Raw genomic sequence first — 20,842 nt, forward strand, 5'->3', positions numbered from 1 at the left:
TACCAATAATAATTATACATGGCTGAGATACTTGCTTCTCTCAAAAGTAACAAGACTTATACGCCCTATTACACACAACTAGAAAACACAAGAGCAAATACTCACAACAAAATAATTTGTTTTCACTTCACATATTTGGAAGTGACATCCCTTCATGGATGCACTGAAATCATGCTGGCCAGTCCATACTTCTAACGTACCATTTTCCAGCTACATCAGTGTTACTCCTCGTTTCTGCAGATTTTATATCACAAACCCTCAGGAATAGCCTCTTCTAGAGATGCCACATGGGAGCCTGAGGAAAACTTAAAAGGGTTTTAAATAGGTTGGCTTAAAATAGCAATCCCAAAGATTGGATATTATTATTATATTGGCAGCTTAGATATTCTATTCCATCTCTAATTAATCTGAAGTTTCCTTCAGAAAAGAAAAAAAGGGAAAACAGAGGTTTTTGCTTTCTTCAGGAGTTTCTGCAGTTCAGTACAGATGGACATTTACGATCCTTTACCCTGTGGATACTGCGACCAAGACTGAGCTCAATATGAAATAAACAAGTAAGCAAAGGGAAAAAATTCCAGCTACATGCATCCATAAAGCACTCTCTTACAAATCAGACTTCAAGAAGGAAGAAGGGGAAAGGGTAGACATGAGGTGTGTAGCAGCCTTCCAGTAGTCTCATTGCTAAATTCAAATCAATCACGGATTTGCTTCCAGGGTGCTGGTATTCACAGCCTCTCTAAGCAACCTGTTCCAGCTTCTCACCACCTTCACAGTAAATAATTTCTTCCTGATATGTATCTAGTCTAAATCTGTCCTCTTCCAGTTTAAAACCATTTCCTCTCACCCTGTCGCTAAGTGCCCTTATAACAAGTCCTCCCAGGCTTTCCTGTAGGCCCCCTTCAGGTACTGGAAGGTCCCCCTTGAGCCTTCTCTTTTCCAGGCTGAAGAGCCCCAATGCTCCCAGCCTACGTACATAGTGGAGGTACTCCAGCCCTTTCATCACCTTCATGGCCCTCGGCTGGACCCGCTCAAACAACTCCAAGTTATGCAGGTTGAACTAGGCAGAGAAAACAAAGCACTAAACATTTAAAGAAAGGATCTATTGCATTTGTAGGTTTAGATTCATACTCATAGCTGTCTTGACAAGAAAGTTAAACGAGACTCCCCTGGTTCCTGTAAGCTCTACTCAAACAGATAAAATATAAGCCACTAGGTTTCTGCATTACTGAATGACAAGTCTCTTCCATTGGGAAAAACAACACAACAAAACTGGACCTTCCTGTGAAGCAGTCATCGTCATTACAACATCCAAATTCACCGCAAGAGCCATTTGTTGAATGCAATTACAACTTTATTGAAGAAAAAAACAGCACTCGTAAGTGAGGGCTTCGTTACAGAAAAAGTTCTGAAAAGAAAATTATTTATCAAAGTAGAAATCAAACAGTGCAAATACACAGAAAAGGAGCAACAAATAGAATCAGTAACAATACAAAACATCGTGGTGAAATTCTGAGAGTCCGGGTTTTATTTTACAAAACAATTCCCACAGCTGTTAAAAAACGTGTTGTCAAAAGACAGCAAGGCACACACCTTTAAGAAAATACACCATTTTTGTGCTTTCTATCCTACGTGGTCAGTATTTGCTATGCTTGTAAACATCAACAGTTAAGAGAGACGTGTGTTTATGTGTCATCCTCCTCCTCAGTTTTGAAGTCCAAAATAGCAACAGTCATCTTGTCTTCATCAACACGACTAAGTACCAAAACAGATTAAGAACCACTTTCATGAACTCAACAATCTTAGTACACAGCAAAAGCACTCAACCCTCAAGGATCCATGTTTATCCACAACGGAGTTTCCTAAACATCAGCTTCAGACTGCATCTAAGGGACAGCAGTCTAAGTGTATTACAGGCACAGCTAACATCTGCCCACAAGTTAGAACCAGTCCAGGCCTACCCTCCTGCACCTTGCTGGAAGCAACGACTCCCCTCTACTAAGGATTTAAACAAAGCCTTATGAATTCTATTATTTTTTTCATGATTTCTTAAAATTCTTTTAAATCCATTCAGAAATTTCTTCCTTGGGTTTCAGAGCAGCTCATGGGCAGTCTTACTACAGCAAATACTAAGCAAGACCACCTTGTTCACATCAGCATGGTAGAACCATCTCAGACAGCATCAGTATTCACAATCACACCAACCAGAGCAAAACCCTGGAGTGATGAAAAAAAAATCCCACATTTACATGTTCAGAATCTCAGTGCTATGGGAACAAACACCCACCGTCACCCATTTCCATTTCTACTGTATCTGAAAAGTCAGCTGATCCCAGATACGCACATTTCATGCTAAGGCTGCTTGGTTACAGTGACAGTACTGCAAAAAAAGAAAACAACCCCAAAAGTCATTGGGCAAGTTGACCAACAGTGAGGCTTTCAAGAAGTACTTACTGGTAGAGCACCAAACTCTGCTGAGATGGGCATCCAACTTTCTGAAGAAAGTCAGCCTTGAATTAAGTGCTGTAGGCAACTGCATAAGGCCTTTATTAAGGAAGGAGCCTTACAATTTAAAACACAAATATCTCTTTGCAGCAGAGTGCACACGGCAAACGTTTCTGACATGGAGGATGTTACAATAGAAAGCTAGAGGGCTTTAAAAAAGTCCACCACACTTTCTGGTAAACAGATAACCAAAGCTGATGAAATCAACTCCAAGCATATAGAAGTCTTGATGACAAAAATGGTATAACCTAATTCAGACTGAAACTGGTCAAGAGGGAACGCGCATATTAGTTTACCTATCAATCATATAAATTATTTTTAACAATATAGATGTGTAACAAGATAGAAGAATGTTCTACTGCTATACTTGGCAACAGCCTGTGTACAACTATCACTATATACGTGATTAGGAATCTACAGTGTTTTGCTCTGATAAAGAGGAACTACCTTTAAATCAAAACTGCTTGTAGATGAAGTGACAAACCCTGAGTAGTTTTCACATATTGACAAGGGCACAGTGAAACTCCGCTACCACCTGACCTTCACAAAAATAGAATACAGCACCAGAAGGCAACACGAATCCTAACAGCACTACGGTGATCACTTATGTCTTTGCCATCTCCTTTGGAATTCCCTTCCCTTCTGGGCACTATTGCTAAGCCTCGCGTGCTATGCAGTCAAATAAACCTTTGTTCTTCTTTATTATTGTATCAAACTGTGGAATTGGAATTACAGCTTTAAAAAAAAAGTGTGTGTGAATCCATTCAAGTTTACCATTTCTTGGTAGTGAAAAAAGAAATTCCTTCTTCCAAGTGGCTGAGCTCACAACACTAAAAGGTCCCACTTAGCTATAGTATACAAGTTGAAAAAGCAGTATGCAGCATACCCAAATCTAGTGTTTTTACAATGAAAATGCTAGAGAGCCATGGTACTACAGCCCTGCAAAAGCTAGTCAAGGACTAAGCAAAAGGCTTTTTCTCTTCTAATCTGAACTATTAAAAAAACCCAAACAAAACTGAACTAAAACTCCATTATGTTGGCTGCTGATAGGCCTGAAATGATTATATAACTTAACAGAACTTTCCCAGGGGAGGGAAGGAAAAAAATACCATAAGCTGTACTTGTAGAGTTCTTTGGGAACACCCAGAGATATTAAAGCTAAGCAAACACTGGGATGTGAAAGGCATGAGAGTTGTACTTCAACTGGTCTTACACAAAGGAATTCTGTATATATTATCCAAGCCCTAATGGAAGCCTGACCTTGACAGGCCCTTTGACAGATACACGTTAGGTTTTGAAGCTACTCCCTCATTAAAAAAAAAGTCTTACATCCATTTAGATATCCAGAGCCAGGGAAAAAATGTACAGGCATTCTTTAATTCTCAGTCTCTCTTGGGCCTTTAACTATTTATTTAAAAAAAAGAAAGTAATACTAATAGTCAATGCAGTCATTTCAACACTAACTTCCAGAGCCTACGGAAAGAAAAAAATAGCAGTGGGAAACAGCACTTGGGGAAGTCATCCCACAGAACTGATTCATCTCAACGTACCACATTTTCAAGAAGGCAATTACTAATGGCTCTGTAAGAGTACCACCAGCCAGCTGGAAACAGAGAAAGCCTCTTGAAGTTCCCCCTTTTCTATCCTGAAAAGATACTTTTTTGTTTGTTTGTTTTTAGAGAGGATCCTCATGGGGGGTTGTTACCATGTTTTATAAATTACCAGATGGACAATTAATGTTTAGAGTTAACTCTGTTTCTAGTAACTTTCTGGCAACCACAGAATTATTGTGCTTCACTGTGGGCCTGTACTATATTGCTGAACAGATCCTGGCTTTTGCTGCACCATAGTCTTTGTGGTGCAAGTCAAGGACATGCTTGCTATGCAAATATAATGCAGTTAGATGTCTAAACTCTATGTAGATGAGGAAAGAGGATTCAGATCATACTGAAGTTCACTGGCTAATGATCTTCACAGCCATCAGTTCAGACAGCTTGCTAATAGGAAAGGCAAGAAATGTTAAACAGTATCCAACGTAGTACAAGCAGGAACCTGCATTCAGATATTAAAACTAGTGATTGCTGAAATGGTCTGGGAGTACATGATTACACATAGCTCAGAAGAACGGGGCAATGGCCTTGGAACCTGGATACTGACCAGTCAGTGCTTGTTTGAAGCTGGCAGCGAGACTGCTGCATGCTTCCTTTGGTTAAACAACCACAGAACAATAGAAAGCTGTACTTCCTTCTCAGAGCAGAAGATATTCACAAGTGCAGAAGAGAATTTTAGGATCAATGAAATTGATTTCACTTACAAAAAAGGTTCAGAAGAAAATGTCTTTTGCCAGTCCTGGACTTGCTTAAACACCAGCCTGCTTCTACCTTATCAACAGGGACTTTGTCCTTTGAGAAAGGACACATACAGGCTCTTTCTCAGCTTACCAGTTGTGCCCTCAGCCTCACACTGTTCCTGTGCTACAGCTGGAGAGAAGAGAACCACATCATTTCAAGTGATAAATTCACTTCCTAGCTTGAATGTATTGCATTCAGCTGGAGTCAGGGCGAAGAACACATTTCTGGCAACTAAAAAGCTTGATTAGCGTAATTTTGCAAGTGCTTCTCTTGCAGGAACCAATCTTTGCAGATGAAAATGTCCCTTCCATGTATTTTAAGAAAACACTGCCAATCTAAACTGGAAACCATTTTTTCATGTAAGAAAACAAAATCAAACATTCCATAAATACTCTAAAACAGCCTTTTCATTTGGAATTAAACTTTGTGTAAATATCATAGGCCTGAACTGTTGCAAGAGAGGCAGAAATAGAACACCAGTATTCCATTATCTGATATAAATAGTGCAAAGATTAAGTGATGTAAGGCTACGACAAGAGTTCTCAGGAAGGAATCAGCTAGCAAGAGATTTCTTTTTCTTCTTTGAAAAGGAATCCCACCATGGTCCCACCACAATCAAGGTCTCCATTTTACAGACTTCACCTGTTACTCTGTTAATTTTGCAAAACCAAATAATTTTATATGAGAATTATCACAACAAAGTCTGAGTCTCAGCCCAGTTCTTCCTCCAGGCTGAACTTCATTTGGTCACGTGAGTGCTCTGTCCTACAGACACCCAAACCATGCAATTGCATTCACTGCATTTAACACAAGGAGCCTCTAACAACCAGCCGAAAGGCACGCATTTAGGACGGAAGTAGCAAAGTACATACACAGTGATCTTAACACAGTTCTGCTATGATTCCTAGAAGTCTGTGAAGCGTCCAGCTTTCCTCTTAGGACAGACAGACAGACACACATTTCTTCACAGCATCCCTATGGGCAGGAGAAAGAAAAAACCAGTCACCTTGGTTAGCTGCTGGACGACTCACTGCATGCTGGTGCAGCACCACCAACACTCACACCTTTAGAGATCAGCTGACCAGCTGTTAACTTTGCTTACATGGCTTGCATGACTTGCACAGGCAAGCACCCTCCACCAGAGAAGAGGCTCAGTCCCATTATTAAGCAACTACAAGTATTTCCTCCCATTAAAACACTGCCGTGAAAAAGCTTAAATCCACACATTACAGTGCTCCCATATAGAAATCTTTGGTACCATGAAGCTTCAAGACAACAAAAGGTATGGGAGCAGGGAAACTTACCTTGCATATGGTATGAAGGAAATGCTGTACCTAAGAAGGAACATCATAAAGGTTACTCTTGTCAGATTACACTGGAGTCACAAAAAGCATAACTGTGTTGCTCTAAACAGGGCTTCAAGATACAAAACTAAAGTGAAGACCTGACGTTCTGAAGAAGGAGCATCATTGCAAGTAACCTTAGCTCAGCCTCACTGAGAAATGGCAAAATGAGAGGGCACGCTGCAGAGGCAGGTGAATCAAGTGTTCCTGCCCCAAGCAGCCCTCATGTTCCAACACCTACAGGGAGATAAAACTGCTTTTGAGGGCTGGCTAAGCCTCCCTACCCGCTCCTGTACTAATTCAATAGCATTTTACAGACCATACTGTAACTTAAAGAAAACTGATGCTTAACTTGATTGGCACATCTGGGTCATTTGACCTAACAAGTACAGAGGCTCAAAGAAATTAAACACATTCAAAAGGAACCTCTTCCAGAAGTGGAAGGAGAGAACAAAGAGCAGTAATACGTCACCTCTTCATAGATGCACTATCTTGCATCCAGGGGAACGGTAGGGTACAAAACCTTCCTTCCCTTTCATGCATCCACGCTCAAGTCCCACACACAGTCCTTCTATTTACTCTCAGTTACTCCTAAGGCCAAGTGAGGTGCATGCACAAGGGAGATCACTTACCATGCCAAGGCAAAAAACTGTAAGATACAGAAAAGGAGCGCGAGTCCTTCCTTACGCCACTGAGGGAGAAGGGCAGGGGGAAGGGGAGGAAACACAGCAGCCAGTGAGACAACCATGCAAGAATCTCTTAAATATACTCCAGTATATATACGCATACGGGTCTCAAGTACTCACCCAAAAAGCAGAACACAGCGTTAATATGAGACACAACTGGAAGAAAACAGATGATTTCTATTAAACATACAAACAACTCTCCAGTTTCCACAGATATTCTAACACTGCAGTGGGTACCTTCAGAGACAGATAACATAATTTCATAGTTCTATCCAATGACATATGAGAGCTCCCTGTATTTAAAACGCTTGTGCTACTATGCTTTTGAAGCAATGGGAAAACACCAGCCTGATATGTCCAGACAACGCATTAATGTCTGCAAAGGAGCAAGAGCAGCAGATTTCCATACTCATGCAACACCAGCACATTCTCATACACTTCTCAGCGGAGCAGGTATTCACTGCATTTCAGCTTTTAGCACAAGTCAGACCTGCCAGTTAAGACCGTTTCTTCTGACGCTGTATGTGTCACATTTCCTGTTCATTCTTAAGGCCACTACTGTAATGAAACTAGAGGTAATTACTGAATTAGTAGAATCAGAGAATCATTTTGAGTTGGAAGGGACCTTTAAGGTTATCTAGTCCAACTTCCCTGCAATGAACAAGGACACCCACTGCTACATCAGGTTGCTCAGAACCCCGTCCAGCATGACCCTGAATGTCCCCAAGGAAACCACCACCCCTCTGGGCAACTTGTTCTAGTGCCTCACTTCCCTATATCCAAACTCTCTCTCTCTTCTTTTAGTTTGAAACCATTTTCCTTTGTCCTATCACCACAGACTCTCCAAGAGTCTGTCTTCTTCTTTCATCTTTAGACACTAAGAGGCTGCTCTTAGGTCTTCTCCAGGTTGAACAGCCCCAGCTCTCTCAACCTGTCCTTGTAGGAGAAGTGTTCCATCCCTTGGATCATTTTTGTGGCCCTCTTCTGGACACACTCCAATAGGACCACATCTGTCCTGTACTGAGGACTCCACATCTGGATGCAGTACTCCAGGTAAGGCCTCACCAGTGCAGAGCAGAGGGGCAGGATCACCTCCCTCAACCTGCAGATCACACTGCCAAGGATACAGCTGGCTTTCTTACATCCTCCAGCTTGTGGGGAATACACTGATAATGGGGGTTGCCACAACCCCGGTGCAAGACCTTGCACTTCAATTTGTTGAACTTCACAAGGCTGACCTGGGCCCACTGCTCAAGCCTGTCCTGGTCCCACTACATGGTATCCTTTCCCTTGGGCATGTCGACCACACCACACAGCTTGATGTCATCTGCAAACTTGCTGAGGGTGCACTCGGTCCCAGTGCTGATGTCATTGACGAAGATGGTAAAGAGCAGCAGTCCCATTACTGAGCCCTGAGGGACACCACTTGTCACTGATCTCCATCTGGACAAGGAGCCATTGACCACTCTGAACAGGCTCTCACAACCAGTTCCTCATTGATCAAACAGTCCACCCATCAAATCCATGCCTTTCCAATGAGAGGAGATGTTTGTCAAAGGCCTTACTGAAGCCCAGATAGATGACATCAGTGGCTCTTCCCTTGTCCACTGATGCAGTTATGACATCATAAAAAGCTACAGGGTTGGTCAGGCAGGACCTGCCCTTGGTGTGCCCATGCTGGTAATCCCATATTACCTCCCATTCTTCCATGTACCTTAGCATAGCTGCCTGGAGGATCTGCTCCATGATCTTCCCCTGCACTGAGGTGAGTCTGATGGCTTAGTAGTTCCCTGGGTCATCCTTTCCACTCTTAAAAATTCTCATCAATTAAAGTCACAACATACTTTCAAGTGCTTTCAGGTATTGCTTTGTAACATCCCTTTTTAACACATAGCCCAACACAGCCATTCAAACAGGCACTGTTTTCTTTTTACATTACACTGTGTCTTTGGGAACTGGTAGTCTATTTCAGATCATCTCCTGTTTTACTACTACTAGTAGAAGATACTTTTTAGTATCTGATCATGAGCATACATGGTCAGCATCCTAAGCTGTATGTGCTGCTTGTAGCTTCACAGATGTTTAAATACAAACTACAAAACGTGAATGCTCTGAAGCCATTCACAGTGAAAAACGGGAGGAGTTTCCTGCAGGTTAAATCACCTTCTTGATTTTAGACTCTCCAAGAGAAAGTACAAGAGCTTAAAAAGCCTGAAAGCACTTTAAACAAGTGGAAATCTGAGAATTACCAGCAATTCTTCCCCACAATAAAAGACTGTCCACAGTTCCCATCTTCAGAAGATGAAAACTGAAAGGGCTGACTTCAGCTCAATGCTATGTTTGCAATTTTGTTGTGCCGCATGCATTTCAAAACCTGAACCTATCAGCCAACTGAGATGACGTTATGTTTAATGCAAGGTCACCACAGCACAGGGATTCCACCCCTTTTTGCTGTCAGAAACAAATATTTTATCAGGGTGGAAATAGCAACACTGCTTTTTAGAGCAATCATATAGAGTATAAATACAAAACTATGCAAGATAAGACACACCTACCAACTTCCACAGTGCGACTCTAAGAAAGCAGCTTCCTGCCTTTCATCTTTAAGCAACACGAAAATACCATGACATGACATCAAGCACCCTAAAAACATTTGTGCAGGACTTACACACAGCAGCTACAGATACTTAATGCTTATTTAGTGTTAAGGGGTTCAGCCCTTTCTTACAGGAAAGTGCTGGTGCTACACACACCTTGCCACCACAGTGTACAGAAAGAACTCCACCCACAACATATCCTGAGACATACATCACACCCTACAAGGAAGGGCTCAATAGTTGGGCGCTGGAATGGGCTGCCCAGGAAGGTGAGTCACCATCCCTGGAGGTGCTCAAGAAACATTCAGATGTTGGACTGAGGGATGTGGTTTAGTGGGGAAATACTGGTGGTAGATGGACAGCTGGACTGCATAATTTTAGATGTCTTCTCCAGCATTGGAGTTAAAACCGAGTCCTTTGATACTTACTAACATAACAACAGTAGCAATCAATCGGGTAGGCTCAAACATCTTTTTCAATTGTTTCATCGGTCCCATAAGAAAGAGAGTGCTGTGGAATGGAAAAACAAAACAAGATGAACATCTAAGGCGTTAAAGGCAAAAGCGAAACCAAGCCAGACTCCTGAGGAAGGGTGTTTATTTTGTAAACTTTTCTGTTGTCACATGGGATACCAGGACACCGTGTTGTTATGGCAATCAGTGCACAATGAAAGAGAAGGGATATACAGTGAGACAAGATCCATCCCTGCTCTCCTTTGTCTAAGCTATTTGTTGTCTAACTTTGCAAATATCATAACCGAATGACTAATCCTGGAAGAAGCCTCATGCTGAAGCACAGATCAAGGTCAGCTTCAGTTTGACCATTCCAACAGATGCTTTTAACCCTCTCTTTGAAACCAGCAGCCACAGAGGCTGCATGGATTGCCAGGCAATTCATCTCCGTTCCTCTAAAAAAAGTTGTTTTCACACCTGCATCCATTCTCTGAACCCCACTTAGAGCACTGAGGATTCATGGTGCATCAATTAGACAAGGTGAAAGTCGAAACTACATGATCATTGTGGTCCTTTGCAACCCAGGCCATTCTATGACTCTGTAGATCTCCATAAGCAAATGTGCACACTCAAACAGGTTGGTTTTTACTACTTCCACACAGGTTGGTTTTTACTACTTCCACACCTACTCCGAACTAATATAAAAGATCATTACCTTCCAATCGATGCAATGTTCCCCAATGTGTAAAATGCTGCAAAGAGAATCAGCCCTTTCCTTGGTACCCAAAGCAGACAACTGCCCTACAAAGGAAAAGAGAAAGAGAAAAGTGCATGCGTTAGCATTCTCGTTAGCGATTAGCTTGCTGTAACTAACTGGAACCAAGCCTGGTGCTCTCAGGGACCCAGAAACCTCAGCCTGGGTACAGATCCTCGCGGGCCCTGCCCAGTTCAGAACAATCAGCGCTTACCAACAGGGAGAACACGCATCCCAACGCAAAGCAAGCGATGAAGCCTTTCACTCGGGTGCCCCAACCCAACGAAGTCGCGTCGATAACCTGCAAACGAGGAGGGCAGAAAGCGGGCGTTACCGCCGTTAGTTACCGCTACAACCCCGCCACACACCGCGCTCCTCAACTTCCCGGGGGCCGCAGCTCGAAGGGACGCCGGCTGGCGGTAGAGGCCCGGCGGCACAGAGGCCGAGGAGCGGCCCTGTGCTTTCCTTGAGGCGGCGGCCCCCGCGAGGCGGCAGGTGCCGGTAGCGGAGCGTTACCTCCGCCAGAGCACCGGGCTCCTCCGCGTCCCGGCCGCTCAGCACCCGCTTCAGTTTATCCATGCCGCCCGTGCGCGGCCGGACGGCTCTCCCCCTCCGCCCTGTGTACTACGAGCCCCGGCAGGCCCCGCGCCGCCTCGCCTACCTGCGCCCGGCAGGTGGGGGAAGGCCAGCGGCCGCGCGGGGCCTGCTGGGGCGTGTAGTCGGCGGGGAGGAGCGGGGCAGGCGGTGCGGCCTATCCCCGCCGCCCAGCTCCCCGCTTCTGAAAGCCGCTGAGGGGGGGCAGGAAATGGCGGAGCCCGGCGCCTTGCGGATGCCCTAACCCAGGCACAGGCATCACTTGCCGTGACTTCAGTTTATTTTACTCAGAGAAGAACAGGGCTGTGAAACGTCACGTATATTTTATTTATTAACATACAAGAATATAAATTGCCGTGTGTTCAGCTCGCTACAAAACAGCTGGAGAATCACCCCGCGCCCCCCTCCCAGCGTTACATATCCACAGCAGTACCTTTCTCAGACGAAGCTGTACCAAAGTTTCTCTCACTGCTTCTTGATAATCTGTGCGGTGTAAGAGCAGCAGGGATGGTGGTCTGTGTTCTGCTTTGTGCTAACTGACTTCCTAATGACGTTCTTGTGATTTCTCCACTATTCGTGTTCCACTTAAATGCACGGCACCCAAAACAGATGGATATCAGAGCTATATATTCAGGATTCGAGTCTATTTGACTGCATCAACAGGTCACAGATTAGTAAGGACGATGGAGGAGGTCAAATACACATCAACTAAACATGCAGAGCACCCTTTTCAACACCAGGTGTCAGTTCCATAGGTCCCTCCCAACTAGACTCCAGCTCAGAGAGCTTCATATTAGCATCACAGAGTAAACCCACATGGTAATTTTCATTAATGAATGCAGTTATAGTTTCCTTTGTGTTAGCACAACATCAGCTCTCCTCTCAATTACCACCAGCTTTGACTTTAGATTGTGCTTTTATAAGCCAGTAAGGCACATAAAATAGCAAGTTCTTAAGAGGAAAAGTGCCCTGATACACTCCCACCAGCAAAATATCTCTTCTCTCTGTTGTTCCCTTCCTTTTCCTTCTCTGCTCGGATCCCTCTACCACTGGAGGAGACCTCAATAATATTCAATTTCCAGATGAATTTGGATCGCTTTCACTCTGCATTCAGTTCCAGCCAGATAAACACTTTGTCCTGACACTGCAGTCCTTGGGAACCAAGCGCAGTCACTTCAATAGTAAAGCCCTTTTCATAAAACCATCAGCACTGTCTTTAAATGAAAGCCATTTCTCAAGACGTGGTTAAGAGAAACAACCCACCCCGAAACTTATTTGAAGACACACAGTGTAGAATAGGAAGATTTAATTAAAACAGTCCATGTCATCAGAATCTACATATTCTTATTAGCCCCTGTCCAATCAAAAGGCCTGCTTTTTGCTCCAGCTCTCAGCTTCTTGCACCTGAGTGTAAGCAGCAAACTTAGACAAGCCTGTTTAGCTCCCCCCATCTTAGACCAATGTAATTTAAGATTTCCAAAAGCAACGGAATTACTTAAAAGCTTAATCCACAAAATGTGAAGATAGAACAGTGACTGCACACGTGATCACGCTTCTATTGATATCAGAACTTAAAGATCATAAATAAACCAACATTATGCACCTGGAATCCACGCTAGCATCCTTTTGAAGCTACGTCAGCTCCTCTTTCTCAAATTGCAAATACCAGCATCTTGGAGGGACTGAAAACAATAAATGTCCTTTCTCCCCAGCCAAGAAGTAACTCGATGGGTTATCAGCTTGCAGCAGGAGAAGCCAGGCAAAGTCTATCTCAATTTTTACCGTAGATGATTTCTCCATAGAAATAAAATGACACCAATTTTATGACTAACGTTGCTGCTTCAGAGACTAACAAAAACTTCCTGGAAGCGTTTGCGTTGGATGGCCCAGACAACAGTCCTGCCTCACTGGTGAAATGAGCAGAACCCCACACTCTCTAATTGCGTAAGTCCTTCTCCAGCGCCACTGAAGACTGCAATTTACCACCGCTCAATCATTAACTCCAGATACAGGTTTAAAAGAAACAAACAAAAAAAGACAGAACAAACATCAGCAAAACTTTCTTGAAACGAGTTCCGTTTTCTTTCAGGGCTACAGAAAAAATAGCCAAATTCTTTATTCCACTAGTAGTGAAAACGCACCCCCCAGTAATGCCTACATGATCACACCATCTCCAGTCTAATTCAGTCCAGATAGAGTCACATTTATTTTGACTTAACACACGTGGTTTCCAGTGATGCCTCCGGATTATTAGATTCCTGCGTCCCTGGGAACTCTAGTTTTTCACATATTGTCTCCTTTATGGGTAGATACTGAGAGATCTCGTTAGGTTCCGTGAACAGGGAAGGCGGCACATGCTAAGGAGCAAAAAATTGAGATGAAGTGAATGAACAAAAAGGAAAGGATTCCAAAAAACAAATAATTACGGACGGCTGATCTTTACCTGATTTAAACACCTCGAAGTCACATGGCACAGAGAAATTTAGATTACTACTTCAAATATAACACATATGATCTCTTACTTCTTGAGTGTCATCAGTAGGTTAAGGAAAAGTATTTCATATTTCTAAATAACAGATTTTGTCTTCACACAAAAGTCAGAGACGTTCCAAAACATCTACAGTGTCCATATTTCAGTGCTGCACACTGTCATTTTGAGAGTTTAATTCTGGATGAGACCAGGATGGCCACAACAGATTTAACGTTTAATGTCTTCTGGTCATCGCTGTACATTCCCCAGAGCTACTGGTAATTGATATTGATATGTCAGCCTACATCTTGGTTTGAAGAAGCCCGGTACAGACAATGTTCAGCTATTTATGTGGAATAGTAACCGAGTGGATTTTAATTTTGCATCTGAAGCAATCAGTTGGTCTAAGTTGCTATCTTTCCCTCTAGATTCCTGCAGATTACGCAGCTTCACACACAGATGTTTGTCAGGACAAAAAGAAAACAACCACAACCTACACCAAGTGCACAACTTTCTAACAACATCCCATAAGCAAGAAGCATAGAGATATTTAAGTACATTAAGTACATTATTTAAGAACATTAGTATCACATTAGTCACATTTTACAGGTGAAGAAAAAAGGGAGGGTACCTACAAATCATACATTGGGGAAAGAATAAAATGTCCATGTTACAACTGTAGACGTGCCACAAATGATTCCGAGTTACTGCTCAGGTTTTAAGATAAGCTATTAAAATTGTTCTGAGAAAAAACCCAAATGAATCTGTAGCAGCAAACAGATTCTGACTTCTAAGACAGGTTGTGAGCACACAGCCAGCGCTGAAATTCAACATCACGAGGAATGGGCTACCTGGTTTTGTGACTGAGCAGTTCCAAAATAACAACAGAACCAGCTATTCACTCAAAAGTACAAAAATTAACCCAATCCCATGTATTGTAAATGGGATCACTGAATCACATACAAAGGCCAGTCTGCCCTGAAATGCCTAAAATAGAAACTGCACATGCAAGAGGACCTCTCCTCTGCCTGGATTACCAGCCTTTCAGAACAGTTACTGACAGACAGTGTTTTCTTTGTGGACCATTAAAGAACGTTAAAAAGCAGACAAGGAAAAAAACAACATCAAAAACGTAATACCTTTAAACTTGATATTTTGCTTTCTCTCGATGTATATTCTCGTAACATATAAGCCTTGTCAGACTGATGGGGAAAAAAAAAAAAAGACAAAAATCATTACCAAATTATCAGGGTGCAAAACAAGCACTGTAAAAACACCAAATTCAGGAAACATTTGAATGTGACTGACCACGGATCTTCAGCACAAACGGACATTCAGACTCCCAAAGAGAAAGAATGGCACCTTTTCCAAAAGTCACCTTTTTGCATGCAAGAATTTGAAAGCTTATGACTGAACGTGTTTGTCAGCCTTCTCACACAGCTCCTGCATCAGTTCATCATCAGCAAATCTGCAATGTTCTGTCTTACTGATGGGATACCTGAACTCAGCATGGCAAAGATAGTTCTCTGCAAGGTTAAACTTACAGTCATAAATACTAGACGAGCCAAAACGAAAACAACCCACCCAACCCTGTAACAACAACATCACACCATTTACTGTTGTCTATTTTTTGTCTTGTACTGCCTCTCTAGACTGTGCCTGTCAAATATATTTAAATCATTATTTAGCATAAGCTATAGGCTACTCTGCTCATATAATATCTAGCACTTGGTTGCTACTTCAACACCAACATAACAAAATAAACTTAAAAGTTCAGTTTGGGTAACCTCCATGCCCCAAAGCATCAGTACTGAAGTATAGGAATATCAGCAGGTCTTCTCTGAAAGCAACACTGTAAGTGAGCATCTGTAAAACATTCATAATGGCGAATGAAGGCTTACCTCGTGATGAAGCCTCGTGTCATTCATCCTGATAAGAACTCCATCAACTCGCAAGAAAAACCTCAACAGCACAAAAAAGCTGGAAGGCATCACTCTCTGGAAATACAAAGATGTTCCATTTAGCACGTTACAGAGTTTAACTTTAGCCATGTGTTTACTTGTATCACAAATTCACAATGGAAAACTATATAAGCGAGCTCTCAGGAGTAAAATTCCTAACTTGGGTTGGTGATAAACTACAGCTATCAGTGGGCAGCAGAGCAGGCTGTTTCTAAAGAGCTTAGGGATGCAGAAAGGAAGACAGACAAGCAACTGACAAGCTCCCTAATGCAAGGGACAAAAATATTTCAAGACAACCATTTTCAGTAACACCAATTTAAAGAGCAAGAGTAAAGAAATGTTCATTTTAAACTCTAGAAGGAATAAAATGCAAAGGAGTAACTACATTGTGCTACATCAGCTAGCTGGGTCACCGAGCCTCTTGTATTCACCTCTCAGTGAATACCTCTACTCACTATTTTTACACTCAAACTTGACACTCCGTGATCATGAAGTTCGTCTTCAAACAGAAGCACTTCTTCAAAAAACATGATTTGTTCCCTGGCTTTCAATTTCTCTGTATTTATATGTTCTGTTGTAGGAACAACCTAAAGAGAAAGTTGAATAGTTAATATACTAATTTGCTGTCCAACTGCACGAAGTCTGCCCTGATCGTTAAAATCCTCTATTTGCTAGCTTCTGAAGGAAAAAGCTTTCAGAGCACTACGCTTAAGACACCCAGAATTCTAAGAGGCAAAGTTAAAACTGAAGCCAAAGTTTCCAGGAGGAAACACTGAGCAAAGCAAGAACCGAGAATGGAAAGTTCTACATAAACTGTCATCTGAGTACAGGTTTTGTAGCCTTCAGCAGCAAGCTGAATTTGATAATATTCAAAGATGCCTTATGTTTAACATGCAATTGAGACCTTCTGGGTTGCAGTTTTCCACGCAATTGGCTCTTCTAGCCAACTGCAAACCCTGAATTCCAATAAAGCCTTCCCACAGAAATCAAGTAACAAGAGCTCTTCCATCTTGTGCTCTACATGTGCTCATACATTTCTGCTGCCTAAAGAATATGGGCCAACAAGGCAGCTTACTTTTATGCCGCACATTTGATTCCAGAGTAACTCTAATGATCTGTAACCAGCACAATCCTGGTGAAGTAATACAGATTATCTGCTTAGTAGCAAGCAATCTGTATACAGTAACGAGAAGCTGGGAACTTTAACCTTATTTTCAAATAAAGTCAAGGGAGGGCCTGTCACTTAAATTACTGTTGCAAAAACAAACAAACCAAACAACCACTAAACCTGAAGTTTTTTTAATAAGCCGTAACTAAGAGAATATGATGAGAAACATGAAAAACTGAAGGTATACTTTGAAGTCAGAAATTAAGAACCACGCAGAATTTATAAAAGCCTACTGACAGGTTCAAAGCCAGAAAAGTGCTCTGTGTTTGACTGACGCAACACGTAATCAGCATGCAACAGGGGAAGAATGCTTACCTTTAGTGTTGCAGTATCTCCCAGCAATGTTCCTTTGTAGTCAGTTGTGTAAGTCCAATCATAAGGCTTGACAACTTCCTTCGTGTGCTCAGTCTCACTCCTCAAGAAGTGAAAAAGAATAAAGCACGCTTTGTAGTAACTGTTAAAAACTTACAACCTCACATAAGGTTATAGGATATCCACACTCATGTCCTAACTATTCAAGAGAAAGAGTAGTATTATCTGTACTGGACTGATGATGTCAAGACTTCAGCACACAGTATTGGTTCTTCTGCAACAGCTGTTTTCAGAGGGAATTAGAAAACCATTGCCCAGATTCCTCTGCTAACATTGCATCGGGCTTGTGAGGCAAAATAAGCATTTTTAAACACTGTTGAAAAGTCTGTAGTTCACAAGTATTGCTTCAGTAAGTAGGCAATCATCCTGCTGACAACACACAGCAATAATGAACAATGTTACCTGCTTTTAAGACAGCTTTCATTTCTCTCCTTGACTTATTCCTAGGAGCTCTGCCACTGATTTGGTGAATACTAAGCAGTACAATAAGTTCTCATGCACAGTGATTACCCTAAGGCTAAGATGTTGAACTACAGCATTTTGCACTTTTGCACACCAGTTTTGTAACATGCAAGCCCCCGTGAACCTCAATTAACAGAAACAGAACTAAACCATGTTCAACATGCAGTTAGTTTTAAGAAAGCCAGGAAGCAATTGAAAAATGCAGCTGACCCCCAGTGATAGGATGACGATGGCAAAAAAAAAGAAAGCTAAGTGATTTCTACCATCACACACTGATTGCATCAGAGGCAGAACTAAATACAACACGGTCTTTAAGAGTCATTTGTTGCTTTAACTACTTTATAACAGTTCTGCATACAACACACCAGTACTTGCCCTGTGGTGATAAAATACTGTACCTGCTCTCTTGCCACTCCTCTGCACAAGCCACTTTGATCATACCTTGGCAATTATTGACACATTTTAAAGCATCTGTTGCATTGAACTCAATTCCAAAACCATGTTCATGCTGTATTCTCAGGATATTGTCTCCAAACATCATTTCTGGCAGGGAAGGCATGTGCAATTCTTCAGCCAGTCTGCAAAGAAAAATAGCAGTCCAATTAGGAGACATCAGTCAGCCACAGCTGAGTGAAAACAATGTGTTTGTAAGTATTCTCTAGAGCACAGCATGCGACAAGACACACCATCAGTATGTCTTAAAAACACTGTTACCCTTCCAGTTAATCATTTCACATGAGTTGCAGAATCGATGACCCTAAGTTTTCCACCGCAAGGTTATTCCTAAAGCTTGTCTTCTCCATCAGGAGAGCACAAAAGGCTCAAACACAAGAAAGAAGAAAAAACAAACAAACAATAAAAAGGTGGTAAGGATGAAGTAGCAGATTTCAGCCTGTTGCAGACAAACCTCTGCATGGACCAAGAGCTACTTTCGCAGATAGTCAGAAAGTTTATGAAAGGGTACTTATTGTCAGCAAGTTTTAACTCATTACACAGCAGTTCATACTTCCAACTTAGAAGGGCACAAAACAGAACCTGAAAACAACCATGGCGGAGCATGTTAAAAGCACAGTGCAGAACACACACCTACTTTAGGTTTAGGTTAGAGATTAGGAGGAAGTTTTTCGCACAGAGGGTGGTGACACACAGGAACAGGTTGCCCAAGGAGGCTGTGGATGCCCCATCCCTGAGGCATTCAAGGCCAGGCTGGATGTGGCTCTGGGCAGCCTGGTCTGCTGGTTGGTGACCCTGCATACAGCAGGGGGTTGGAACTACGTGATCATTGTGGTCCTTTTCAACCCGGGCCATTCTGTGATTCTAATGCTCTACTGACTCCCCAGCTTTGTAGAAAACGTATGCTAGTACTCATAACATCCAAGCATGAAAGCTGTGGAACCAAATGAACTTTTTGAACAGAATAAATACAATTCCTGCAGAAAATATAAAGCCATTCCAGCTTACATTTTGTTTTACATCTTTTTTTTTTTTTTTAATATACATACATTGTATAAATATATACACACACAGACAGCATTTAGCCAAATACATACTTCATACACTTCCGCCATTCCCACCCTACCGCTAGGTGCTTTATTCATTAAGATTAAGGAGCTTGTGTATAACCAATCTACCTTTGCTTTTCTACCTTTTTCAACACATTGTGATCATCTCAGCATCCCTGAAAGTCCTCTAAAAAGACAGAGGTAGTTTCTGAAATGTTACAGAGGCAACTGTTTAATTTAAAATAGGTACTATGAAAGAAACTGAGTAGAACAGAAAACATGCACAGCAGGTAGGCTGCTTTCTAGACTGGCAGTTGAGCTCTCTCTCTTGCTTAAACAAAAAGAGTTAACGTTCTCTTGAACTTTATTCCTAAGATCTTCATTTTTTAAGAGACAGCATTTTGTGAAGTCAGTCTTGACAAACACATCAGAGAAATGGGGCAGTGCAGTAACAGTTCTCCTCCTCCTGCAGGACACGGGCACTGCTCAATTGAATGCTGAATCCTCTTCACAGAGGAATCAGTACAACACAGGATTCGAGTTTTCTTACCTGCAGCTACAAAAACCTGCCGGATCATTAGGGAAAAGCAATTAGGGAAGATTATTGTATTGAGCACAGAGTAAAAAAGAGTAACACTATTCCCACATGTCTGGAAGTGGATATAAAGTTTAAAAAATGAGCATAACGCTGCTATAATACACATTAAAAAATGAAGTTTACTCAGCTTATTATAATCTAGAAAGAAAGTGTAAATTTTCACAACAGTGGACACACACACAAATAGAAAAACTGAAGGCAACACGACTGGATTTTTCCCTCACAGCTCCCCATAGACTTATTCTGGAAACCGAAGCCTAGAATTATCTGTCAAACTCAGCTGCCACCGAGGTCAGCTACGGCCTTAACAGCTGAACCGTTCAGCTCCACATTAGCAAATCTGACTTAAGCACTCAAAGCTGACACAGCAGCATTGCATCCAGCGGTCTGACAGCAGTGGGAATTACTGCTGCAACCAGAAAGCAAACAATACATTTTTAATGAAGCCCTTTATGTTATTATGCAGTAGCTTACAGGATATGTTATTATGCAGGAGTGTGTGCACCACATATAAAAGCATTTTAATGGTCCTTAAAAGATAATCAAGAAAATCCAAGCTTCCAGCCAGCCTGACGGCTGCGGGCCGGACCTCCAGCACCGTGAATCAGGAGGTTCTGAGAGCTGTCCGTAAACGAAACCAGCTCAGACTCTTCAAGAAGGAACACCAACTATCCGCCAGATGCGGCTGTTCCCCCGAGTAGCTCCGCTCCCATAAGCGCCCCGTTCCCGCCTCACCTCTCGGCCTGCGCCGACTTCATGATGTGCGTGCAGACGGCGCTCAGCTTCCACGGCCCGAAGGTGAAGTCGCGGCGGCTGCTCTGGAAAACGGGGTGCATGGCGAAGGCGGACAGCGCGACCCCACCGAGGAGAAGGCCGGCAGGGGCAACGGCGGCAGCTCACCCTCGCCCGCCCTTCCCGGCCCCTCACCGCAACAGCGCCCCGCTGTTCACTCAACTTCCGTTTCCGGGAGAGCGGCGCCGCACGCGCAGGCCGGAAGCCATGCAGCAGCGGGATGCTGCGCTGTGGGGGC

General features: G+C 42.6%; 2 protein-coding genes across 2 annotated transcripts; both read right to left on the reverse strand.

The window, feature by feature from the left end:
• Positions 1 to 1,335: 1,335 nt before the first annotated feature.
• SFT2D2 (SFT2 domain containing 2) lies at positions 1,336 to 11,360 on the reverse strand. The gene is made up of 8 exons (XM_072360611.1): positions 11,202 to 11,360; positions 10,900 to 10,986; positions 10,647 to 10,732; positions 9,908 to 9,989; positions 7,003 to 7,038; positions 6,829 to 6,887; positions 6,158 to 6,187; positions 1,336 to 5,828 (listed from the first exon to the last, which is right to left on the reverse strand). Exons 1-8 carry the CDS (start codon positions 11,262 to 11,264, stop codon positions 5,789 to 5,791), a joined length of 483 nt encoding a protein of 160 aa, XP_072216712.1. The 5' UTR covers positions 11,265 to 11,360; the 3' UTR covers positions 1,336 to 5,788.
• A 2,011-nt stretch (positions 11,361 to 13,371) lies between these two features.
• TIPRL (TOR signaling pathway regulator) lies at positions 13,372 to 20,781 on the reverse strand. The gene is made up of 7 exons (XM_072326416.1): positions 20,548 to 20,781; positions 18,111 to 18,290; positions 17,194 to 17,293; positions 16,166 to 16,297; positions 15,651 to 15,746; positions 14,889 to 14,951; positions 13,372 to 13,636 (listed from the first exon to the last, which is right to left on the reverse strand). Exons 1-7 carry the CDS (start codon positions 20,646 to 20,648, stop codon positions 13,484 to 13,486), a joined length of 825 nt encoding a protein of 274 aa, XP_072182517.1. The 5' UTR covers positions 20,649 to 20,781; the 3' UTR covers positions 13,372 to 13,483.
• Positions 20,782 to 20,842: the final 61 nt, after the last annotated feature.

The sequence above is a fragment of the Excalfactoria chinensis genome, chromosome 1 (genome assembly GCF_039878825.1).
Source record: "Excalfactoria chinensis isolate bCotChi1 chromosome 1, bCotChi1.hap2, whole genome shotgun sequence".
NCBI classification, from domain to species: Eukaryota; Metazoa; Chordata; class Aves; order Galliformes; family Phasianidae; genus Excalfactoria; species Excalfactoria chinensis.